We start from the raw sequence: 22,953 nt of genomic DNA, 5'->3' as shown, positions 1-22,953 counted from the left end.
AGGGCCCCGAGCCCCGAGCTCCTCTCCCCGCAGCGCGGCCGCTGATAGGCGGCGCCGGCCTGGCCGCTGCGCGCCTGCGCGGGAGGAGGAGGTGGCGGCGGTGGTGGTGGCGGCGGGCGGTGAAGTTGGTGAAAACGCCGGTGGTAAAATGGTAGGCGGCGGGGGGAGCGGGCGACGGGCAGCACCCCACGCGGCACCCCCTGCTCCCTTCCCGGCTTCTCGAGCGCGTTCCTCTGCTCCCTTCCCCCTTGTGCCTGTTTGGGGTGCTGGGTGCTGCGCCATGCCCGGGCAGCCCAGGCTCGGGGCGGCGGCGATGGGCGAGCGGCCGTCAGCGGGAAGGTCACCCGGGGCGGGCGCTCGGGGCCGCGGCTCCGTGCTGCGTACCTTTACCTTTTTTGGGCTGCGCTGCCCGCTGCCTCCGGGTCCCTCCGCCGCGTCCCCGGGGCCGGGCCGCCCTCGGGCCCCAACGGGAGCAGCGGGCGGACGGCCGCGCGTTCCCCTCGAGTGACCCCGCGTCTCCCCCTGAGACCCCGCTGCGTGGGTTCTGGCCACGGAGCTCTGGCGGCACTGCCCACGCTCGTGTGCACGAGGAGTTCTCTCCGGGTTCACTGGGCTGCCGAGCTCTTAATGAGAACTTAAAGCCAGGTGGAGCCGAGCAAAGGGCTGCTGGGGGTTCTCTTCCCTGCTCTGTAGTTATTTTCCCACTGGGGTTGTTTTTCTTTCCTCCCTGGAAAGCTGCTTTCCATCTTTCTGCTTTGATGAAATTGAGAAGCGATAAGAAGGACCGAAGTCCGTGCCTTGTTCACGTGACACGTTCCTTGTCTCGGGGACCATCTGCAGTGGAGATGTCCCCATCCGTGTGTGTGGCAGAGATAAGAAGGGCGCTGAGAGCTGCCCCAGCCGCTGCTGCTGTGCTCTTCCTCCGATCCTTGCAGTGTCGGGATGCTGATCTTTTCTGCTACATCCCATGGTTTCAGCAGCAGAGCACCTGCAGACAGGTTTCCCTACTTCCTTGTTGCACATGATTGTGTGCGGCTTAACAAAATCAGGAAGTGCCGGAGCGCACTGATTTAAGCTGTCAGAACACACTGATTTATTTCCTCCTCTTTCTGTGTTGACACGTGGTAATAGCAGACTTGCTCCCTATAAAATCCCTGCTCCCATCTCATGGTTTCTCCTGAGGTGTAGGGATGTTGTGTAGATATGGCTTATGGGCTCTTGTATGCTGCTGCAGCAGGCTGCTTTGTTCATTCACATGTTAATTGCATAAATATCATTTTTCAGAGTACATTAAAGGTCTTGTTTTTGAGAAGCTATTAGTCTGACTGTAGCAGTCTTTAAGTCTCTGTCACGTGTGCTTTACTTTCTTTTTGGCCTTCTGTTGCCAGAAGTATTTCTCACATTTTTATGTAACTTCTGGCTTCTCAACTGATCATTTAAAAGGATGAAAGTTTCCATTAGTGCTAGGAAAGTGTCAGGAAAACCACTGAGCAGATTTCTGTTTTCTTCTGTTTACAAAGGACTTGTACAGGGTCTGAGCATCTGTACGTTGGCCCTCAGTGGTTCCTTGTTTATGTAACCAGTGGGCATATTTTCTGAAGATAGCTGTGCTGTTTTATGATGAAATGTGTTTGCTTATGTTACAGAACAGAAAAACACTCTTGCATATGTGAGCAGTAAAGCAGAAATACAAATTGATTACTGCCCGATATTTTGTCGTTAAAAATGTCCATATAGATTCCATCATTTCAATTTGCAGAAGAAAATGCTGTCTTTTTAACTGCAGGAGAGCAAAGCTTTTGTCTTCCTGTAGTTCTGGAGTGAAGGTTGTCATCAATAAGGAAACTAAAACCTTTTAAGTGTAGGCATTAGCAGTAGAATGCTGAAACAAACCTCTGGATTAGCTTCATTGGCTTTCCTGCTTCTTTTGCATCCCAAAGCATAAGCTTAAATCATCTCAGAAGGACAAGGTCCGCCAGTTTATGGCATTTACCCAGGCTGGGGAAAGGACTGCTATATACTGCTTGATGCAGAATGAATGGAAACTAGAAGTGGCAACAGACAACTACTTCCAGAATCCAGACTTGTACTACAAAGAATCCATGAAGAATTCCGTAGACAGGAAGAAATTAGAACAATTGTATAATCGATACAAAGGTAAGGCTTGCTTTTCTTGCAGTGGATTTTGTTGCTCTAATTGTGTCATTTGTCTGCTATTTCTTCAGCTTGTCCCTCTGCCGCTCTGAAGGAGTTCTCAGGAGAGACTGTAAACTTCTGCTTCTCACTTTGTGTGTGGGGCAGTGAGATAAGACTGCAAAAAGTGTAATTCTCCAGTGAGAATTTATTTTGAACTCTCCAGGAATACCTACCAAAGTTGTGTATTGAACACTGAGAGCATTTAATAAACCTACCGTGAGGAAACAGTGTCAGCTGCATATGTGGAAAGGAGAGTAGAGCTTATTATGGAACTTACTTGATTTATTGCTGCTGGCTGCTATAAGATACATGGATGATGTACTTTGTGTGGCAGAATAACATGCACGATCCTGTACTAATATTTGGAGGAGTTTAGTACAAGTACAGTAGTATTTCTACACTTAGAAATCAAAAGCATTTTGGGTAAGTTTACAGCTAGAAATCTTCTGAACAGTAAAATAAAAACTCAGAAACTAGTCTTGAAGCTCCATCCTTGATTTACTCTTTGTGATTGCCTCTTACTGCAAAAATGCTGTGTCTGTTTGAATAGGCTTGGTAGGAAAACAGAGAAGTGGTTTAAAGGCAGAGTCGTTTCTTTGACATTTTACTTCTTTAAAAGAACAGAAAAATAAAAGACAGTCACATAAGAACATATATGATCCAGGTAATGATGCTTTTGGGAATGTGGCCATCTGACATGAACGCGCACACTGTTCTTTACATGTTAGTGCAGAACATGCTGGAAGCATCGTTACAAATGCTGCAAAGAATACAGAAATTCAGTCAAAAAATACAAATAGTATTTATAGGCAATATCCTAGCAGTGGCAATCTGTCCCATTTGTTTCTGTGACAGAAAGCTCAGTCAGTTATCTGTCCCTGTTACAGATAGCAGCATGCCTTTGCAGTTCTAACACACATCACCATAAAATCGTAACCATAAAACTTTCAGAATATTGGAAAGTATGCAATTAAAGGTTTGATTCTTTGATTTCAGCACACACGTTTTGCTTTCAGGTCTTCACAGAATATATAGAAATAGCATTTTACCTGTCTTAGAACTACATCAGGTTTACTTTGAGGCCCTGTTAACACCCAGGCATTGTTTGAGCCATGGTGTGGTGATTTTCCTAACAGACAAAAGCCAGAAATGCTTCAGTTAACTGTTGTCTTTAAACAGTTGCGGTGTGTTTTCATCTACCACTATCAGGAAAAATCTGTGGACTTACTGGGTAGGTTTTTGTTTGTCTGGTTTGTAAGTATAGAACATGCTAGCCAATAAATGCATTGCTTGTTAATGTATTTACCAGCTTTACTGTGTTGTAGATTCAGTCAGGCATTTCCTTGTGTTAATTCGTATCTTGTGCAGAGCATTATGGAGAGAAGACACGTTACCTGAGTAATTTAGGAAAATATCACAAGCCAGTTCTTAGGGAAGCTTGCAGAACACTTGTTTCACCTACTGATGTTCTTCAAGGTACTTAGAAATGAATTTCAAGTGAAGACATTTGCAAAGCCTATATAAAACCAAAATCTTGAGTTTTACAGCATATCAGAACTGTGCTGTTGATGGCTATTTGTAAATACTGTGATGAATAATTATGATAACCCTTCTTATATTTTTGAACTGCAGACCCACAAGATGAAAATAAAATTGGCATTGACGGAATCCAACAGTTCTGTGATGATTTAAGCCTGGACCCTGCCAGTATCAGTGTTCTGGTTGTAGCGTGGAAATTCAGAGCGGCTACTCAGTGTGAATTCAGTAAAAAGGAGTTCGTAGATGGCATGACAGAGCTGGGGTAAGTATCCATTTCTGTTACGTTCAAAATGCAAGGTCTGAGCTCAGTTTCTCATTAGAATATCTGTAGTTGAACCATAGCTGAAGCTTTGAAAAGCTGGTAGTAATGGCACCGAGCAGCTGCTAAAGGCCTGTAGTATCCTGTCGTCCTCACAGTGGTGCTTTAGTGCAAAACCTTAACAATGGGCTCAGGAAGGTAGAAGCAGAATGATTCTTACCAGTACAGCAAGGAGGACAGATCTCATAGAATCATGGAATATCCCACATTGAAAGAGAGCTATAAGTCCACTTCCTGGTTTTACACGGGACCACCCAAAAACCAGTCCATATGTCTGAGAGCATCATCCAGATGCTCCTTGAACTCGGCAGCTTGTGGCTGTGATCACTGCCCTGGAAAACCTGTTCCAGAGCCACACTCCAGCAATGAACTTTTTCCTGATATCCAACATCATATGCTGATCAGGGGGGTTGTGGAATCTCCTTCTCTGGAGATATTCAAGACCCACCCGGATGCCTTCCTGTGCGACCTGGTGTAGGGAACTGCTTTGGCAGGGGGGTTGGACTCGATCATCTCTAGAGGTCCCTTCCAACCCCTATGATTCTGTTATGTTTTCATGTAGTTTATATAAATATATGCATGATTGTGTTATAGTTTTGTTGGATTCTGTGCTGTTAAAAACTGAATATCACTAGAGGAGTTTTCTTTGTTGTGTATAACTCTTCAGAAGAAATACTATATTATGTACATAAAGTATAATTTTGACTCTTCAGTATATATTTCTTTTTCGTAATGCAGTAATTAATAGGTAAGAGGGGAATTAGTTGTGCATACTTCTTCCTAACTAATTTTATTTTATTCAGAACAGTGCCTTATTAATACTTTTCTATGCTACATCAACCTCTAGCAAATGTAGTAGTTTTTTGAGCAGGTATTCTAGCAGACCATTGTTACTGACCTAAGCAGTTACTGACTTCTTTCTAAGCTTTCCTTTCTAAGTAAGGATATTCAATAACTGATAACGTTTTTTAATATCATCTGAACTCCACTGCTTTATTTTGTCACTTTAAGTCTGGCGTTTGGATAGAGATTGTGAGAATAATTATGGCTGTCTAGCCATGGAGAACAATCAAGCACTCATGCTGTTATATTAAAGGCTGCCGGTATCATTAGATATAACCAATTAAAAAACAGTAACAAAAAATATATATGTTTTTAATAGTGTTTTTTAACTTTATTGTCTTGCTGATCATGTGTCCTCATAACGTTCTGTGGTAGGGTTCATGGAGATATGTAGATTTTTATCTTGTTCTGTTCAATGTGCATTCCAGAATTCTTGGAAGCATAAACTGATCGTACGCACTTAACACTGGTATGATGCTTATTAATCACTTGATATATTTTTTGTTATCTATGCGTGGTGCAATGTCAGTGGATTTTAGCACTGAACGTAGATAAAGGTTTGAACATAAGTAAAGGTATACGTAATGAAAAGACATTTCTTGAGACATAATCCACATAGCACTTCCAGAGTTCAGAGGGAAGACAGGTTAAGTGTTTCCTATTGTTAGGTAGATTGTGTCCCCAGGAAGCTGAAGATCTCATTTGAAAACTTAGCTAAATTTCTTATCTTTTTCCTACCAGGTATGGTTGGAAGCAAGAAAGCTATTTCTATCTGTACCTTGCAAGACAGCTAAAACCACATCAACTTTGTATGGATTTTGCTATAATTATCCATTCTTTAATAAAATTATTGTTGAAGCTTTAAAATAAATGCAGTCATTCAGATACTGAGGGGATTTTATCTGCAAGATTTCCATCTCTTTGAGTTTTGAGGTGTAATTCAGAGTATTGGTAATATATCACAGATCACAGAACTGTAGGGGTTGGAAGGGACCTCTAGAGATCATGGAGTCCAACCCCCTGCCAAAGCAGCTCCCTAGCCCAGGTTGCGCAGGTAGGCGTCTAGGTGGATCTTGAATGTCTCCATGGAAGGAGACTCCACCACCTCTCTGTGCAGCTGTGCCACTGCTCCGTCACTGCACTGGGAAGAAGTTCCCATGCACGTTTGTGCAGAGCTTCCTATCTTTCAATTTGTGACTATTTCCCCTCATCCTGTCGCCACACATTGCTGAGAAGAGTCTGGCCTTGTCCCTTTGCCTCCCACATCTTTGATGTTTATAAATGTGGACCAGATCTTCCCTAAGTCTTCTTTTTTCAAGGCTGAACAGACCCAGGTCTCTCAGCTTTTCCTCATTAGTGTGGTGTTCCATACCCTTTATTCTCTTAGTGTCCCTCGGCTGGACTCTTTTGAGGAGATCTCTGTCTTTTTTGTACCAGGGAACTTTTATTGTAAACTTGAAAACCCATTTGATTCCTTGGTGTGAGGAAACCTCTTTTTTCTTTTAAAATTGCATCTTGTCAGCTCACATGCTCTTACAGTAAATATTTCAGTCATGTTAAGGGATGTGTTTCTGTTAGAATCTCGGTGACTTCATTTTATGTTAGTTAGTCTTCAGAGTGTTTTAAAAGGCTTTTTCCTAGGTTTTATCCATGGATGTACAGTAGTAGGAAGAGGATGAAGAAAGTACAGTAGTAAGAAGAGGGTGATTGCAAGTGGTAGTACATTTTGTTGGAAAGTCTACTAATCTTGAGGTTATTTGTAAACGTAATATGCTGGTCTTCGTTTGTGTAGAACAGGTTATAAGTGAAGTGTAACTAGATAAAAACAAAAGGAAAGGATAGTAGATTTCAGTCAGGCTTATAAAGTCAACTTTAAGAACAGAGTAACATCTGTTGTTGAATTCATAAACTCCTGAAGCAGCTGAGAAAGGAATCCTGTTTGAGTTGTATACTTAAAGATCTATATATAGTGTTCCACCTCAGTTTAGTAAAGGTTTGTTTGTTCATTTTTTAAAAAAGTCTTTCCAAAAAGACCTCCTGTTTTTAAGGTAACCGTTACTTTATTTTGTTCTGAAACTAATCCTAACCACCACCACCAACAAAAAACAACCTTTAAGCATTTACATATAATCTCTTTTGCAACAGGTGTGACTCCACAGAAAAACTAAAAGCTCTATTGCCACGACTGGAACAAGAATTGAAGGATCCAACAAAGTTCAAAGATTTTTATCAGTTTACTTTTAACTTTGCAAAAAATCCTGGACAAAAAGGTCTAGGTAAGTAGAAAAAAATGGGGAACAGTCTCCAGGCAGTGAACTGATTTCCTAATGCATTCAGTTATGTAGTTGTGTCATTGATGATACTACACTAAATTTGTTATAGATTGTTTTTCCTGAGTTCTCCTCTCTTCCCTGTTCTCTCAGTTAATCTCTTATTTAATATTCACATGATACAGATAATTTTACAGGGTTTTCTGCTACTTTTGATATTCTCTCCTGTTGTCAAAGCAGGTCTTAGACCCCTGTCATTTTTTTTTTTGTTTGTTAAAAACAACAAAACAAAACTGAGCTAATGAATTTGTCTTTTCTGTTTTGTTCAGGATAAAGCTGAAAGAAAATTTCAATATTAGCTTGAAAAGGAGGAGAAAACTCTGGGCAGAAGTTGTTGTTCTCTTTAAAATTTTTAGCCTACAGCTTTTAAGTGAAGTTTAAAAAAATAAATTAAAAGTTATGGATTTGGTTCAAAGCTAGTGCCTAGAAATAGACATACAGTACAGGAAGTGTCACTTGAATATTTCCTATGTATCCAGATCCATGTCTTGTATTGCTGTAGTAAAATGAATGCGTTATTTAATCTTAAATATTTCATTCTCAAATCAAAAATTCAATATTCATGTTCAAGTGAAAAGTATCTGTAGTTTGTGAATAGACAGATGTGGAAAGGGAATGTAAGATGAAATTTCAAATTGGTATCTACTTCCAAAGGGCGCTGTCTAGAAAGGAATAAAAGCTTTATGTGTAGAATGCAGCATTTCGTCATCACTGTTCTGTGTGTTTAGTGGTTCAGAGGAAGTGGTTGGTTTCTTTTTAGCCTAGCTGCTTTAGTTTTGTGTCTACATCACTTGATATACATGTCGTTAAGTAGTCTTTCTCCAAAATCAATGCAGGAGAAGTGGAGTGGAGGAGCAGAATGCTGATCTAGGCTTTCTCAACCAGTAATGTCTGTTCCACGTGCTTTAATGGGAATCATTTTGAGTAATATTCTTCTGTGTATTTCCTATATCTTTTTTAACTGTGGACAGCTTTTAGTCAGTTTTCAGTCTCCCTTTATCTTGTGCTGCACTTTTTCACATAACACAAAAAGGAGCCGGTCACGCAGTGGTTCTGAGTAGCTGGTTGGAAGTCAGGCTCATCAACTAGTTGTTTGTTTTCTTGCCTGTCTTCGTGGTGTATCAGACTGCAGAGAAAAGTTATGGCGGAGGTTGGAGTTTCTGGAACACCTAAAGAAATATTACAAATAGTTTCCTGTTTTAATTGGCTCTATTCCAGCTTCAAAGTCGTACTTAGGTGAAAAGCTTTTTGGTCTTATTTCCCAAGTCTGTACAAAGAGAGGGGGAGGGAAGGCAGCCCAACCCAGACTATGGAACTGAATGTACTGTTTATTTGACATGAGGAGGAAAAAGGAAATTTACTTGTGTTCCATTACCTCTCTTTATTTGGTACAGAGGCCCTTTTGTTTGTAAGTGTCTTCTCTGTTCTGGAAGAATGATACTTTTCAGCAATAAAACACCAAAATGCCTTCTTGCACTAAAGCTTTAGTGCAATAAACTAAGCAGTTCAGAAAGAAAGTATAAAATACACTGTAGAGAAAGTTGTATATTACTAGTTTCAAGTTTGAGGAATTATTATAAATTCTGGCAATACCTAAAATGTCTTAATTTCACGTGATGCTTTATTCACAGTATTTTGAGGATATTTTTTGTCAGATTGGTGATTGTAGATACTAAATCTAAAAGCTATTTCTCTTATTTCTGCGGAGATGCACTTTTCTGTCCGATGTGAACTCAGGCTGCTGTAGGCTGAGCAGAAAAAAAGAATGCTGAGCAAACATGTTGTATAATATGGCATTTTTGGGTTCTTCAGGTCACAGATAGCTTAGCCAAACAAAAATTGACCCTACATCAGTTTGGAATTGGACTCTTCTGAAAGAATGCCATTACATTCTATGGAGAAGTGGAGGGGAAAAAAAATGAATTGGTGTATACTTGGTACTGCTTTCTCCTATGATTATTCTGATACTGATTCTTGTTCTTTCAGCAAAAAGCTTTTCAGCAAGGAAAATAAGTTCAGTCAGTTGTCTTCTAAGAGCATTTCCATGCGCTAAGAGCTCTAGTTACTTCAGCTGTCTCCAATATAGGATTAGGTACTTTTTTACAGCATGGGATACAGTCTGTACATTGTGCATTTTCTGTTTATCTTTTCTCTTTGCAACAGTATGGAAGCATGCAGTATTTGAGACCCTGTGACTGCAGGGCCTATTGTGAAGGATATGCAGGACCATGTCACATTCATGTGCAAAACCTGCTTCTCTCTTAATCCAGTTTGGAGCAGGTATAAACCTCTAACTAACTCTGTGTAGATCCTTTTGAAGTGCAGATCTCTTCTTCCTTTCTGTATGCAGATGAGATGACATTAAGTCCTAGGTAGGTATAGGATGCTCCTAAGCTATTGTCCTAGCTGCTTGCCTTAATTTTTTCTTCTGATGATGTGCTCCTGTGGTAGTGTTTGCCTACTCATTTTCACGTTTGTTATGCCTTGAAGACTGTAGGCTCAGTAAGCTTACAGAACAAGTAAAAGTGAATAGAATTAGTAAAATGGAAATGACGAAATAAATTATTTCCTGCCTTTCAATTGGGAAATATTTTGATGTGATTTTTCTGAGGCTTGAAGTATCCAGTGCCTCCTTTTACTACACAGGGAACTTAACAGCTACCAGACTTCGTGCTTTGGCACTCATTGCTTTGGGCAGTGATCTGCACATGGAAAGAATTTCTTGATTCTCAGGTGTACACATGACTTGGGAATACTCCTATTTGAAAACTAGTGTCAGCAACGAACTCTAGTAGTGAATCAAGTTCATTGCTTGATTTCTAATGTTCTTTATTATTGTAATAAATAAATAAATACATCAGTTGTTCACTGCGCTCAGTGGTATGCTAGCAAGATAATCCTGCCTTGCCTCTTCAGTTTCAGTAGTTATCTGCAAAATTTGGGGCCTAATTGACGTTGGTCCTCTGGCTGAAAAAGTTTAGCAGCCACTGCCTTTTCTTAATACATTCTTAAATTTCTGACAGCAGGTCTTGTACATGTATAGCAATGGTTTTCTATGGTTAGATTTTTTTTCTATTTTTTCCTATAAATTAAATCTATGTTCCTGAGTTCTGAGGCTCAGTACTTACACACTCAGAATAAATATGTAGAAAAGCATTACCCTACAGTTAGTAAAGCTTCTTAGTGTCTGACATATGTATGTCTTCCCTTTATCTCTAGACTGAGTTAAAACAGATATGCTGATCAGTCATCTTCCAAATCGTCTGTTCTTTCCTTTACAGTCCAATTGATCTAACCTTCTCATCTTGTAGTTAAAAAAAGTGTCAGAATTCTCTGTGCCTTAGATATTTTGCTCCTTGTTCTACAACTGTATTGTATTTTATATTTTAACACTGACAATATTTGCACTTTGTGATGTTATTTTACTTGTTTTCTACAAAACTGCAGTGCACTCTCTTGATCCCAATCTTCAGTTTTTGCCAGTGATTATTCCTGCTAGGTGTATAACTTTGCACTTGCCCTTAATGGGGCACTCCGTATTTCAAGTGTTCTGGGGGGAGATTGTTTTGGTGGTATTTTTTTATATTTTTTCTTTTTTTCATTTTGTTCAGATAACTTTGAATTCTAATCCTGCTTTCTCCTGTGCTACACTTTCTCTAGACTTTGCATGAGTTGCAGGTTTAACAAAGATTTTCTTTGTTTTATCATCTGAGTTACTTACATGTTGGACAGAGTTAGATATAGAACTGGCTCCTGTGTTCCAGTCATGTTTTCCTAGTTTGGTAGAGAACAGCTGATAATCAACACTTCATTGTGGTCTCTAGAAGCTCCTTTGACCTATGTGGAGTCTAAAGTATGGCAGGTAGAATTTTGATGCCACTTCAGTGTGCTGTGATGAATTTTGCCATCTCCAACTTTGTTTTTATCATAAGTGCTTTCAAAACTGAAGTTCTAGAAGTTCTTTGGAAGATTACTGCCAGTTTTCAGTGGAACTTTACCTGGAGCATATCCCTGGGGGAAGAAGAAAACAAGGAAAAATGTTTATATGTCCCCAACGTTTCTTTTTTAAGAGACAGCATCTTTTATTTATTTGTGTTATTTGTAAGAAATTGAGTAGGAAGGAACAGAAGGATTTTTTGGTGATGAATAAAAAGAAGAATTTTAGTGATACCTGACGTGGTTATTTTCATGGTACAGTGAGTTTCAGTGGAGGAAAGCAGTCCTGGCTTTTCCCAGAATAGTTTTGTGTTTGTTTTATTTCTTTTTTAGAACAACCTGTCTTCTACTGCTTTGTCAATTTCTTTTTATTCTATAGTTCCACTCTGAACCAGTGCAAGAAATTCTGCCTCAGCTTTATTAGGTGGGAGGAATCCTCTCTAATAAATTCAGTTACATTGATGCCATCCTGCCCCAAACTAGGTGCAGAGTTCAGCATTCATTCCTAGAGGTAGGACTGCCTTTTATGTAGGTTTTTTTTTCCATTGTTAGTTTGGTGATAACAGGGAATTTTGTTTCTCTTTTTATCTGTAGTGCTTCTGTCTCTGTAGCCTCATCCAACTTGAATTCCATTTATTTTTATTAGCTTAATATTGTCAAGTAGTATGCTTCGGTCTGAACATAAGCTCTTTAAAGAAGTAGAAGTAGTACCAGTCCCCTTAGGTGACAGCTTGTGTAAGTAGTAAGATGCAGGAAGCAGAACAGAAAAACAGTGTTCTGATTACAATGCTTAGAATCCAAATGTCAAGTCTCTTTCAAATCCATCTGAATAGATTTGATTATTGTCTAAGAAAAAGATGGCTGTTTGTGATCATTAAATCTATTGCCCTCTGAGTGGTGGACAGAATTCAGGAAAAGGGAAGCTTCACACAGTAGTGCCATCTCACTGGCTGCATATTGAACCAGCAGACGTAATATTTGGATACATTAAGGTTCATCTGAGTGCTTTGTATTTTTGAGGTAATGTGAGAGACACACTTAATTAAGGTCCAGTTTTCCAGGAGACTTTGACAAAGAGTTACTATGGATAACTGGTTCTGCCTGTTTAGTCTGCTTTCTCATAAGCTTGTTCCTGTATATATTATAATGACACTTGAGCTTTGCCAGGCATAGTTGGAGCTGTTTATCTCACCTTTTGCTCTGAGTTTTAGCTTTTTCTACTACAGTCAATGAAATTTTGCATCCTAGCTCTTGCCTGATAACTGTATTAAAGGATAAGATTACAGATCTTCAGTCATGTATACAGAGCAGTCGAGATTTCCAAGGACATTGTTCAAGCTCAAAACAAGGCCTTAGCTCCATCTTTCTTTTTATTGGTTTGTTTTGTTTTTAAGTTTGGTACTTATTGTGAGTCTCTTAATGGATCTCCCTTTTGAACCTCAACAAGATTTGTTCAAGACATTCCTCATGCTCAGGACTTTAACTACAGTTTGTTTCAGCACAGTGGAGGAACTTAACCCGTTCCTTCATGGTCTTCGACTTTCAACATGGAAACAAAGATTTGGTCCTTCATCGCTCCTTTGTGGTCCCTTCACCTACTTACTGGCTCAAAAGGTTGTGCTTCCTTCTCTCTGCCAGTTTCCTGGGATCAAGCAAGACATGATACATGAAGAGGGCATTCAGACTTGAATCAAATGTTACCTCAAGACCAGAAGAATGACTATCTTTGCATCCGGTATGTGGACTTCAAGGAGGTTGCATCTTCTATGAGCAGATGAGTATAATGTGCTCTTTTTAATTGAAGCAACATCATCTTTAGCTTTCATCATAGCAGTATCTCAAGTTTGAGAGTCTTTAGAGATGCTTAGACATTAGATAAGGATATCATTTTCTTTCTTGCTAGTTATCAACATTTCCTCTTGCTTTCTATGAAGAATTAGATTGATCCATTTGTAGAGTGCTTGTAAGAGTGAGTAGATGAAGAAATTGAGGGAATTCAACAAATTGATTTCATGTTTATTTTGAAAGAGTCTATGAACACTGCATTTTAGGTGTTTGAATAACCTTGGTCTGTCCATGTATTTTATTTTTGTCCTTTTTTTTTCCCCACTCTGAAATCACCAGCGGTTTAAGAGAAGCTTAGTACAGAGCAGGGTGCTCTGATGGAAAAAAGGCTTGTAGCAACACCAAAGATGTGGTATTACTTCCAGTCCTAGTAATGCCTTGTTGATTCTTTTACTCAAATTTGGCTCTTATTTAGGATACGTATATCCAGACAATTTTTAAGTCATCGGTTATTGTTTATTTGAACTGCACGTGGAGATATTTGGAGAGACAGGAAGTTGTTAAGACTGGCTGTAATCAGATTCATTATCCTGCATTCAAACTGACATTCAGATAGTTATCTCCTTCTAAGTGTAGCTCACGTTTAGAAGCAGCTTATCTGCTTTTTTACAGTGATGCTCGAGATGAGCATGAAAGGTTCTGTGTGGAATCAGTCTGCTTCAGCATGGTTGATACTGAGATTGACTTAATAAGCAGTCAGACCCTGACTGATTCCTGCAGAGATCTCCTGAAATCCACATACTGTGATTCACCATGCCTCCCTATCCACCAGAATTAATTCTGATGCTGTGCATTATGTAGGTAATGGTGGTTTTGCTCAAAGTATTCGACCATTTGCTGAAGGGTGTCCATGTTGAATCTTGATGGCGTTTTCTTGCTATTCGATGTGGATTTTATTTGTATGTAGAAGAAAAATGCTATGATTAGGAAATAAACTATTTTTTTGTGTCCATATCCTCAGTAATTTGGAGGCCCAAGAAGACTGTTAAAATCATTCAGAGATGAGGAATCAAGGAATCAAGTAACTCACTGAATCTTGCAAGTATTCATCTGATGTGCTTTGGTGAGGATAGTTTAATAGCCCAGTTCTTTAGATTCACGCTAGAGTTTCCATCATTTCTACATCTGCACTGATTGTTGTTGGTTTGGGTTGGGTTTTTTTTGGCACAGTGCTCAGGAATTTTAAAAGTAAGTAATTATTTGTGCAATGTAGATTTTGTTTTAGCTTTATAGATGTATGATTTTTTTTTTTTTTTGCCTGTGACTACAGTAAGGAAACATGAGGAAAGAAATCAAAGATATTAACCCGATGATCCTTTAGGGCAAATTACATGACTATAAAGAAAACATCTGAAGTTCAGTCTCTTCACAAAGGTTTAATATACTATTAAAAGTCAGCTTAATGATAAATTTGTCTTGCATTCATCCAGATTAATTTTTTATGCCAAGTTGGGTATAGTAGAATTTCATGGCTAGTCTTGTTTTCAAAGCTGTAGATTAAGATTTGGTTAAAGTTGTGAGGAGAGAAAATCACCAAATGAAGGGACTCTTGGCTCTGAAATTTTCATTTCAGATTCTTCTTTGCTTTTTGTTTGTTGGTTTGTTTGTTTTTAAATCTTTATTAACTTATCTAATAGAAGCAACTCTTTCCTCCCACAAGCTTTATGTTATGTTCTTGGCTAATTTTCTGTTTTGTGTCTGTAAATGGGGTAACGCAGCCAGATACTTCCTATTACAAAAAAGTCATGCCCATACAGTGCCCATAGAGTACATTTGGAATAACTGAGCACTGTGGCTTTTTACAAGCTGCTCAGAGTCTTTCACAAAGATGACTAGTACAATGTATGAAAGCTTTATAACATTGATAAGAAGGTAATGATTTGTTTCCAAGCTCTAAGGTATGGTAGACTATACTGTCATAATGTGCAGAAAATAGCATGCCAATTGCAGGTTTTATGAGCAACCGTGCCTAATATTGAAGTATTCCTATAAATTCCTTAATTGTTTTTATACTGGCCTGTAAATTAACTATTATGTTTTTTGCCTGTATTTTCTTCTTATGTCAGTAATTTAAATGAATTGGTTATTGTATTCTGACAGCTTCAAACATAACTGCATAAACAGCTCTGCTGGTAGTACTGTCTGAGAGAGCTGGGAAGCTGTTTGGCAGAGGGATGACAAGTGAGTGCTGCAATCCCAGAGTGCTGTTTTGGCACAGCAGGTCTAAATGAACTTAATTCCATGTCCCTCATAAATCCTACTCTGCAGTCATTTCCTTGCAATCTGATGATTTATCTGTTTTCTTGCTTCCTTGATTGCTTGTGTGCGCAGTGACTTCACTCCCCATGTACAAAATCAGAGCAAAAGAATAAAGAACTGGATCTAATTTCTAGGGTTTGGGGTTTTTTTGCTTTGTATTTTTGTAATTTAAGAATCTAATCATGAACATTCCTGTTAACAAAATATGCATTTGATCAAATCTTGAAAGTAGATAGAATCTAACTGCCAATGTTCTCTCATCTCTGTAAGTTGTACAGTTCGTTATCTCTGGACCTTGCCTAGACATTAGTTTCCAAAGGCTCATAGGTTCATGCAGCTATCCTTTCAATTCCAGTTCTAAAACTTGCGTGCGTTGTTTTTTCTACAAAATGAGCATCCTGTTGCAATTTGATTTTGTCTTTTATAATTGATGCTTTCATAACTGTGCAGCATTGAGATGCATGCTCATAAGACTGCAAAAGAAATTCCCATCTTGCAGAAGCATCTTCCTGTTCAATGCAGAACTCACGGCATGAGGCCCCATGTAGGGTCCCCTCCAGGGGGATCTCCAGCAGCTGCCTGGCCATGGCCCTGGGCACCCTGCTCTGGCTGGCCTTCTGGAGAGGGGGTGGGCCTGATGGACACACAGAGGGTACTGCCATCCTCAGCCATCCTGTGGTTCTGTGAAGGCTTCTTTCCCTTTTGTATTTATGTTTTTGCTTTAATCTTATGGCACTGTGCTCACTGTAGCAGGTAAAGGAACTCCACGGCATTACAGTTAGTTCATTGATACTGCTGTCAGCAGCCTGATGAGGAACTGAGTCTTGTAGCAGAATCTGAAGGCCTGATTTACTCCAGCTACTTTTAAAGATTGGTGCCTAAGCTAGCACCATTACCAAAAGGGATAGTCCATTTGTTCCAGTATCTCTTTGCATTTGTTCATGTGTTTACTTGATTAATATTAGCCAGATAAGGAAGACTGACCTCTCCTTTCCCCCCTTTTTTTTTCATACCTCTGACCATCTTTGCTTCTTTGTCTGCATCTTCTTCCATTTTCCAAGGAGTATTTCATCAGAATATATAAACTCTTGTGCTGTAAAACTGTTTTTTCATCAAAGTGCGTTTTGCTTAATGCTTGCCAGTGCTTGCAAGATCAACTTGGAAAAGCTGAGTCTTCATAATGAAGCCCTAGTGAATGGAATCAAAGTCTGACACTTCACAGTGAAGTTTAGAAACGCATAAGATTGAGTTCTCTCTTCACATTTCATTTGGAATAACAGATATGAATAATTACTTTGTATTTCTAAGCAGAAAGTAAAATAGCCTTTTCTACTTTGTGTGAAAAGTGAGCATGGTAACAAAGACACTTAGGACTGAAACAAGTTTATTAGTGGTTAAAGCTCTGTACTGAAAAGTGCACCCACAGCGCTGTCCATGTGTTGTAGCTTGGTATAGGCATATAGCAGTCCTCTATGTCATCTTAGTCTGGGCCCCACTCTCTGTTGTACAGGCTGTAGGAAACTGGCTTTGTTGAAATCTGGAACTTCCCTTTCAGATGTGAAGCCAGGTGATACTGACTTTTGCTTTGTTTTTAGGATATGCACAGTTCTAAATACCATGCTCCCCTCTTGTAGGTAGGCCAGGATTACTACCGTAATCCTTTCTGTGAAGTTCCATCTTTGGTTTACGTTTAACGTACACTGAAAGCACCAACTGAAATAACTGTGTGGTTTAGGAAAGGATGTGCCTTTATTTTGTTGTTACCTACCGCGGGTGCCACCGTACCTTGAGTCTTCAGTAGTGCGCAGTGCTTGGTGAAAATGGGTGGATGGACAAAACCTGAATCGTTGTACTGAGTGGCAGTATCCCCTGATGTTTCCAAAGTGCACGGTGTTGATTTGTAACGTGAAGCTTGGTAAATTTCAGTGATTCACGATATTCTTCTTGTTTAAGTGAAATAAGGGATAATGAATCATATAGTTTTATTTATCTCTTGGCATTACACAAAGGAAATGTTGGAGGTGCCTACTAGTTCACATGGACTGAAGTGTTGAAGCTCTCTGAAGACACCCTTACCGCGTGTGGGTGTGTCTGGCAGCTTTCTTTTGAGAGAGGCCATTTAGAGCCCCAGAGTGTTCTGTCCAGAGCCTAGATGAGGCCCTCAAGCTAAATCTATCCATGTTCTACAAAGGCAAATTTTTCTTTGTTGGAAGCATGCTAAAAATGAAACTAAATAAAAATGGGCAGTTCCATGTAATCACGTTCTGCTGAGTGCAGCATGTATCTGTGTTGCAGCATAAGCTCCTTGGCATTTCAAATAATACACAAGACTGTAAGTAGTGCAGGAAAGCATTTTATTTTTAAACTTTGGACCTTCTGAAACCGGCCTGCCTTGGCTGGCTGGCATTGTGGCCCCTGCCTTTGTTGGTTGGCTGGCTTGGATCACAATTGCTGTTCTCTTGTTAGGATCCCCGAGTTTGTAGCAGTCGGCAGGGAGGTGGCTTGTGAAATCATATGGCCATGGTGACGTGACACTAAGATTGTCCTGGACAATCTTAAACTTGACTGTGTCAGGTGAGGGGAGGCTATGGCCAGAGAGTTGTCCTACTTATCACCTGTGGGATTCTGTGGGGCTCCATTTTAAGGTCATTTCTCTTTAACATTTTCCCTGTTTATTCCAATAAAGATCTAGCATTTGTGTTAAGTAAATTTGTGGATGATGCTAAGCTGGGAGGAGTGTTGACTCCATTGAGGGTAGAGAGGCCTTGCACGAAGATCTGGACAAACTTGTGGGTAGTCCACATCTATATGAAGAAGAGCAAGTGCTGCGTTCTGCACCTGGGATGGGGTAGAGTGGGGTGCGAGGGGTGGAGAGCAGCCCTGCAAAAAGGGGATCGTATCATTTGGACAAGATGATCTGCAGAGGTCCCTTCCAACCCCTGCAATTCTGTGATTCTGTGTGACTGAGGTTCCTGGTTTTGCTCAGCACAGGGCTGAGGGGAGGCCTGGTGGCGGCTGCAGCTCTCCCAGGGAGCGGAGGGGCAGCGCTGAGCTCTGCTCTGTGTGACAGCGACAGGGCCCGAGGGAACGGCATGGAGCTGTCAGGGGAGGGGCGGCTGGGGGTTAGGGACCGTGCTGCACCACAGCGCGGTGGGCGCGGAACGGGCTGCACAGGGCAGCAGGCACAGCCCCAAGCTGACACAGCACGGGGTCCATTTGAATTTGGTTGGTCCTTTGTGGAGCCAGGGGTTGGATTTGATGATCCTTGCTGGTTCCTTCCTTCTCAGGATATTCTGTGATCTGTGAGACTGGGGCAGAAGCAGTTAGGTATCGTGTTGCTGAGAATGAAACAGACGTTCAAGAAATTATTTTTCTACCCTCATTCCACATCTGACATTGCTCCTCCTTTTCCACTTGAACATGTGGCAGTGCTGCATCCTCCTGTTGGTGTGTGTGAGCTGAGCTCTGCTTTTGGGCTGTCATGTAGAATAGGATCTACTTTATGGACTAACGTTTTCAGCTTTTGTTCTAGGTGTTCTTCTGGTAAAAGATTCTGGAATAAGAAAATTGCATTGTTGTAAGGGCTGATGTAGAATTATTATGCCCAGAGAAATAGTTTTTCCATTCCCTCTTGTCTTTAAAATCCCACTTTAGCCATGTGCGTCTAAAATGTGAGAAACTTATAGTAATTGGCACCTGCAAACTTCAGTGTTTGGGTTTCTGTCAATATGTGCTGCTTTTTTGCTTTGTTTGTGGGCTGGCTTATTGATAACTATTGGGTTTGTTGTTGGTCTTTTTTTTTTTAATGGAGAGATATTGTATCTTTAACCTAGAACTACTGGGTGATAACGATATGACTTTAATCTTTAGGACTGTAATGTTCAGTGTGCAGTGTTTTTCCATTACCAGTCATCTTCTGTCTTTCTGGTCATTGAGTGCCTTTTTTTCTGTCTGCTGTAACAATTGTACAAGAATGTAACTCATTTCTATCATAATGCATTGGGTGTAGCATTGTTTAACAGGTCTGTTGCTTATAATGTAATATAACATTTAATGTTTCTCTTTCTGTCTTACAGATCTAGAAATGGCAATTGCATACTGGAATTTAGTCTTGTCAGGAAGGTTTAAATTTCTAGATCTTTGGAATAAATTCTTGTTGGTAAGTACACAGCTTATTCATCCCTGACTGTTGTAGTCCACAGTAGTCTGGCTTGTATGGATGGTACTGTGCTTATAATAAATAAAAAAACAAGACAGACTGAATGCCTCCTTTGAAGTTCTTCCTTTTTGAAAGGAGATATAAGGGTCTTAGACTAAGCCAAAGTAGATCTTCATCTAATTTTCTAGTGAAGAAGAAAGCCAAAAAGTTGTGGCAAAGTAGTAGTGCATTCTGCTTGCTTGTTCTTGTATCCTCCTACCTACTCTACCTTCTGTGTGAAATGAGGCCATAACTTTAGATTGATCCTATGCTGTTTTTACTCTCAAGACTGCTGTGATTGCTGTTAGCCACATATGCTACCATACTCCACCTTTAGTGGTATTAATGCATAAACTGTGTTTTGTTTCTAACATTTTTGGAGCAGTATATTTTCTTCATTGACTGTATGTATCAGTTTCATTGAGAGAATCTGTGAAAATATTTTATATTTTAACTGCCTTAATACACTTGGCACTTCAAACATCTAAATGCAGGTATGTATCTGCAAAGTGTTCCATTCAATGTGATCAAGTTTGTTACAGCAAACAATTCCAGAGATCTAGCAATACTAGTGAAATGTTATAGAGTATCATATTTTGCTGCAATCCTCTAACCTGAACCTAAACTAGAAGGAATGTATAGATGGAAAAAAACAAAGGACCTAAAAAAGCAGGGAGCTGGGGACTCTATGGTGTTATATTTTTGTTTGCCTGTTTATTTTTAAGGAGCCTAATGTGTTTGCTTGTCATAACTTGACTGAAAAAAAGAATGACATTTGGTTTGATTGAGAGTGCATGTTTGCTGTTGTGTTGGATGTCAACTTCATTTTGATCAAGTTCCAGATTTCTAGAAATGCAATTTGTTAGTGCTTCTGATTATTAATGCTTAAAAGGATAAATACAGGAAAACCCACTCCACTGAGCCTGTTTTTACATGCAGCTACAATTTCCAACTGCAGACCAGATCTAGGCTTCAGGAGTCAATCTGAATTTCCAGTTCATCACCCCTGGTGACTTCAAGTTACATAGCAGTATCAACAGATGAAATGACCCTACAGCTCACAACTGCTTAGATGTTGTGGTTCTCCACAGACTCTTTCATACCATGCATTTCTGCTGCTTTACTTCAGAGTAATTGTGGCACTTCATTGGCCATCCTTTATGAGTTGTTTCTGTTCACTAAGCTGGCAGAAAAGAAATCCAGCTAAAACTATGTTTTTCTTTCTCCAGGCTTATCAGGTGGTTTCTCATGGGGTCAGACAAGTGCCAGAGCTTGTTCTCACTGCTCTGCAGAGCTGTGTGGCTGGCTATGGTGTGGAAGAGAATGGATAGAAAGAGGGTTGCTTATGACCAGATCCTTGATCCAGCTGATTAAGCTGTAGTTGGTATAGGGAAGTGGAGCAAGGTGTTAAGACTCTGAATGGGGTTGAGAGGGAGAAAGAAAGGGCTGAGAGAACGCTGACTAGAACTGAAGCTTTTTGGCAAACTGCTCAAACTGGTCAGGCTGGAAACTGTACATGTGGATGAGGCAGGAACATACCAGAAATTAGTCAAAGAGGTGGTAATGGAGAATAGTACAAGTGGAGCAAATGCAAATGTGTGCTACAGTGAAGGATAGAATATCATAGAGTCATCACAGAGTGGTTTGGGTTGGAAGGTACCTTTAAGATCACCTAGTTCCAACACTCCTGCTTTAGGAAGGGACACCTCCCTCTAGACCAGGTTGCTCAAAGCCACATCCATCCTGGCATTGGATGCTTCCAGGGAGAGGGCATCCACAACTTCACTGAGCAAACTGTTCCAGTGTCTCACCACCCTCACAGTAAAGAACATCTTCCTAATATCTAGTCTAAATCTGCCCTCTTCCAGTTTAAAGCCTTTTCCCCTCATCCTGTCACTACCTGCCCTTCTAAAAAGACCCTCCTCAGCTTTCCTGTAGGCCCCCTTCAGGTACTGGAAGGGCCACTAGGAGGAAGGCTGAAATGATGGATCCAGATGGTAGACTGGGAGTGAAAGGAGAAAGGCAGTTGCAACCATAACTGGTGAATTAAACAACAGACTCGGTATAGGTAGGTTAAAAGGACTCAAGTTGAAATGGTTGAACAACAAGATCCATAACTGGAAGTGTTTTCTTTTCTGCCTTCTTTAGTAGCAGTTTATTTTGTAGTTTCAGCTTTTTAAAATAAATAATTGTAAAACACCTGTTTCTGTGCATCTCAAAATGGAATACTTCTGTGGAATTTGCTAATAGGCTGTATTGAACAGGACCCTTTTTCTTCTTTTATAGGAACATCATAAAAGATCAATTCCAAAAGATACTTGGAATCTTCTGTTAGACTTTGGAAATATGATTGCAGATGATATGTCCAACTATGATGAAGAAGGTAAATAGTACCTGAATGTCCTCAAAAATTGATATAGCATTGTTGAAATATTGCTGTAAATGAACAACAGGATATAGAATGATAGAACGGTTTGGGTTGGAAGGGGCCTTAAAGATCACCTAGATCCATCTCCCTGCCATAGGAAGGGATACTTCCCATTACACCAGGTTGCTCAAAGCCCCATCCAGCCTGGCATTGAATGCTTCCAGGGAGGGGGCATCCACAACCTCGATGTGCTTGTATGTGCTGATATCTTCTGTTTTAATTTATTTAGCTACAAGTTTAGAGCATTTTAGACTATCCTATACCTGTTGCCAAAACATTAATGATGAAAAACTTGCTGTGGTAGGTGGATGAAAGTAAAGATATTGTCACCTCTTGATATAGCAGGCAATATTTGAAGCTTGTGGTGCAACTGTCACAGTGTTGCAGTACAAAAATATTGTGAACTGTGAGACTATGCATCACTTTCTTTTTTAGAGACTATGCAACTTACTGCCAGTAACGATATATTAATTTCTGCCCTGCATGCCTTCTCTTTAGGAGCATGGCCTGTTCTTATAGATGATTTTGTGGAGTACGCACGACCAGTAGTCACAGGAGGGAAGCGTAAAGCTTCCTAACCCCAGACACATCAGTGCGGACTAAACGTGCAGTCTGAACTGCATTAGGTAACGAAGATTTGTTGGCTGATAGCTGTGCACACTGTTGCTGGTTTCAGTGGTCATGGTGAGATTCCAGAGACAAAACAGAAATTCTTCCTTTCTGCCTAACGAAAATGGTGGTTGAGTTGTGGATGCTTCGTGAACAAGCTCAGAAGACGGTCCGGGCTGATCGTAGGCTATTGGCTTCAATTATTGTACTGGTTGTATCATATAGGATGTAGATTTTGCATGATTTTATACTTTGGAGAAGTTTAACTAGAGGCCATTTTATTATTAAAGTTTTGACAGCACAGCATGCCGTTGAGTTCATGATCCAAAGTGAACACCAGCAGTTAAATGAATAAAACTGTATTATATTGTACTTATATTAAAAGCAGTATTTGTGGTATATAAATTAAATCCCTAAATAAAACTTATGCAGTGCGTTGTGTTTTTGTAAA

General features: G+C 40.1%; 1 protein-coding gene across 1 annotated transcript; it reads left to right on the top strand.

Annotated features, from left to right (window-relative positions):
* Positions 1 to 67: 67 nt before the first annotated feature.
* Positions 68 to 22,953, top strand: DCUN1D2 (defective in cullin neddylation 1 domain containing 2). Its single transcript, XM_065741090.1, has 7 exons — positions 68 to 151; positions 1,941 to 2,157; positions 3,829 to 3,997; positions 7,043 to 7,173; positions 19,344 to 19,426; positions 21,752 to 21,848; positions 22,392 to 22,953. The coding sequence occupies exons 1-7, from the start codon at positions 149 to 151 to the stop codon at positions 22,469 to 22,471; spliced, it is 780 nt and encodes a 259-aa protein (XP_065597162.1). The 5' UTR covers positions 68 to 148; the 3' UTR covers positions 22,472 to 22,953.

This window comes from Cyrtonyx montezumae, unplaced genomic scaffold, assembly GCF_038088225.1.
Source record: "Cyrtonyx montezumae isolate F1298 unplaced genomic scaffold, pur_monq_1.0 scaffold_3, whole genome shotgun sequence".
Lineage (NCBI taxonomy): Eukaryota > Metazoa > Chordata > Aves > Galliformes > Odontophoridae > Cyrtonyx > Cyrtonyx montezumae.
Note: the sequence above shows the minus strand (reverse complement) of the source record. Positions and strands in the feature narration are given on the sequence as shown.

Excerpts from the sequence above, each read along its gene's own strand:
- DCUN1D2 (XM_065741090.1), top strand. Across the intron at positions 7,174-19,343 it reads TCCTGGACAAAAAGGTCTAG|ATCTAGAAATGGCAATTGCA; the intron begins GTAAGTAGAAAA and ends TCTGTCTTACAG. Across the intron at positions 21,849-22,391 it reads GTCCAACTATGATGAAGAAG|GAGCATGGCCTGTTCTTATA; the intron begins GTAAATAGTACC and ends CCTTCTCTTTAG.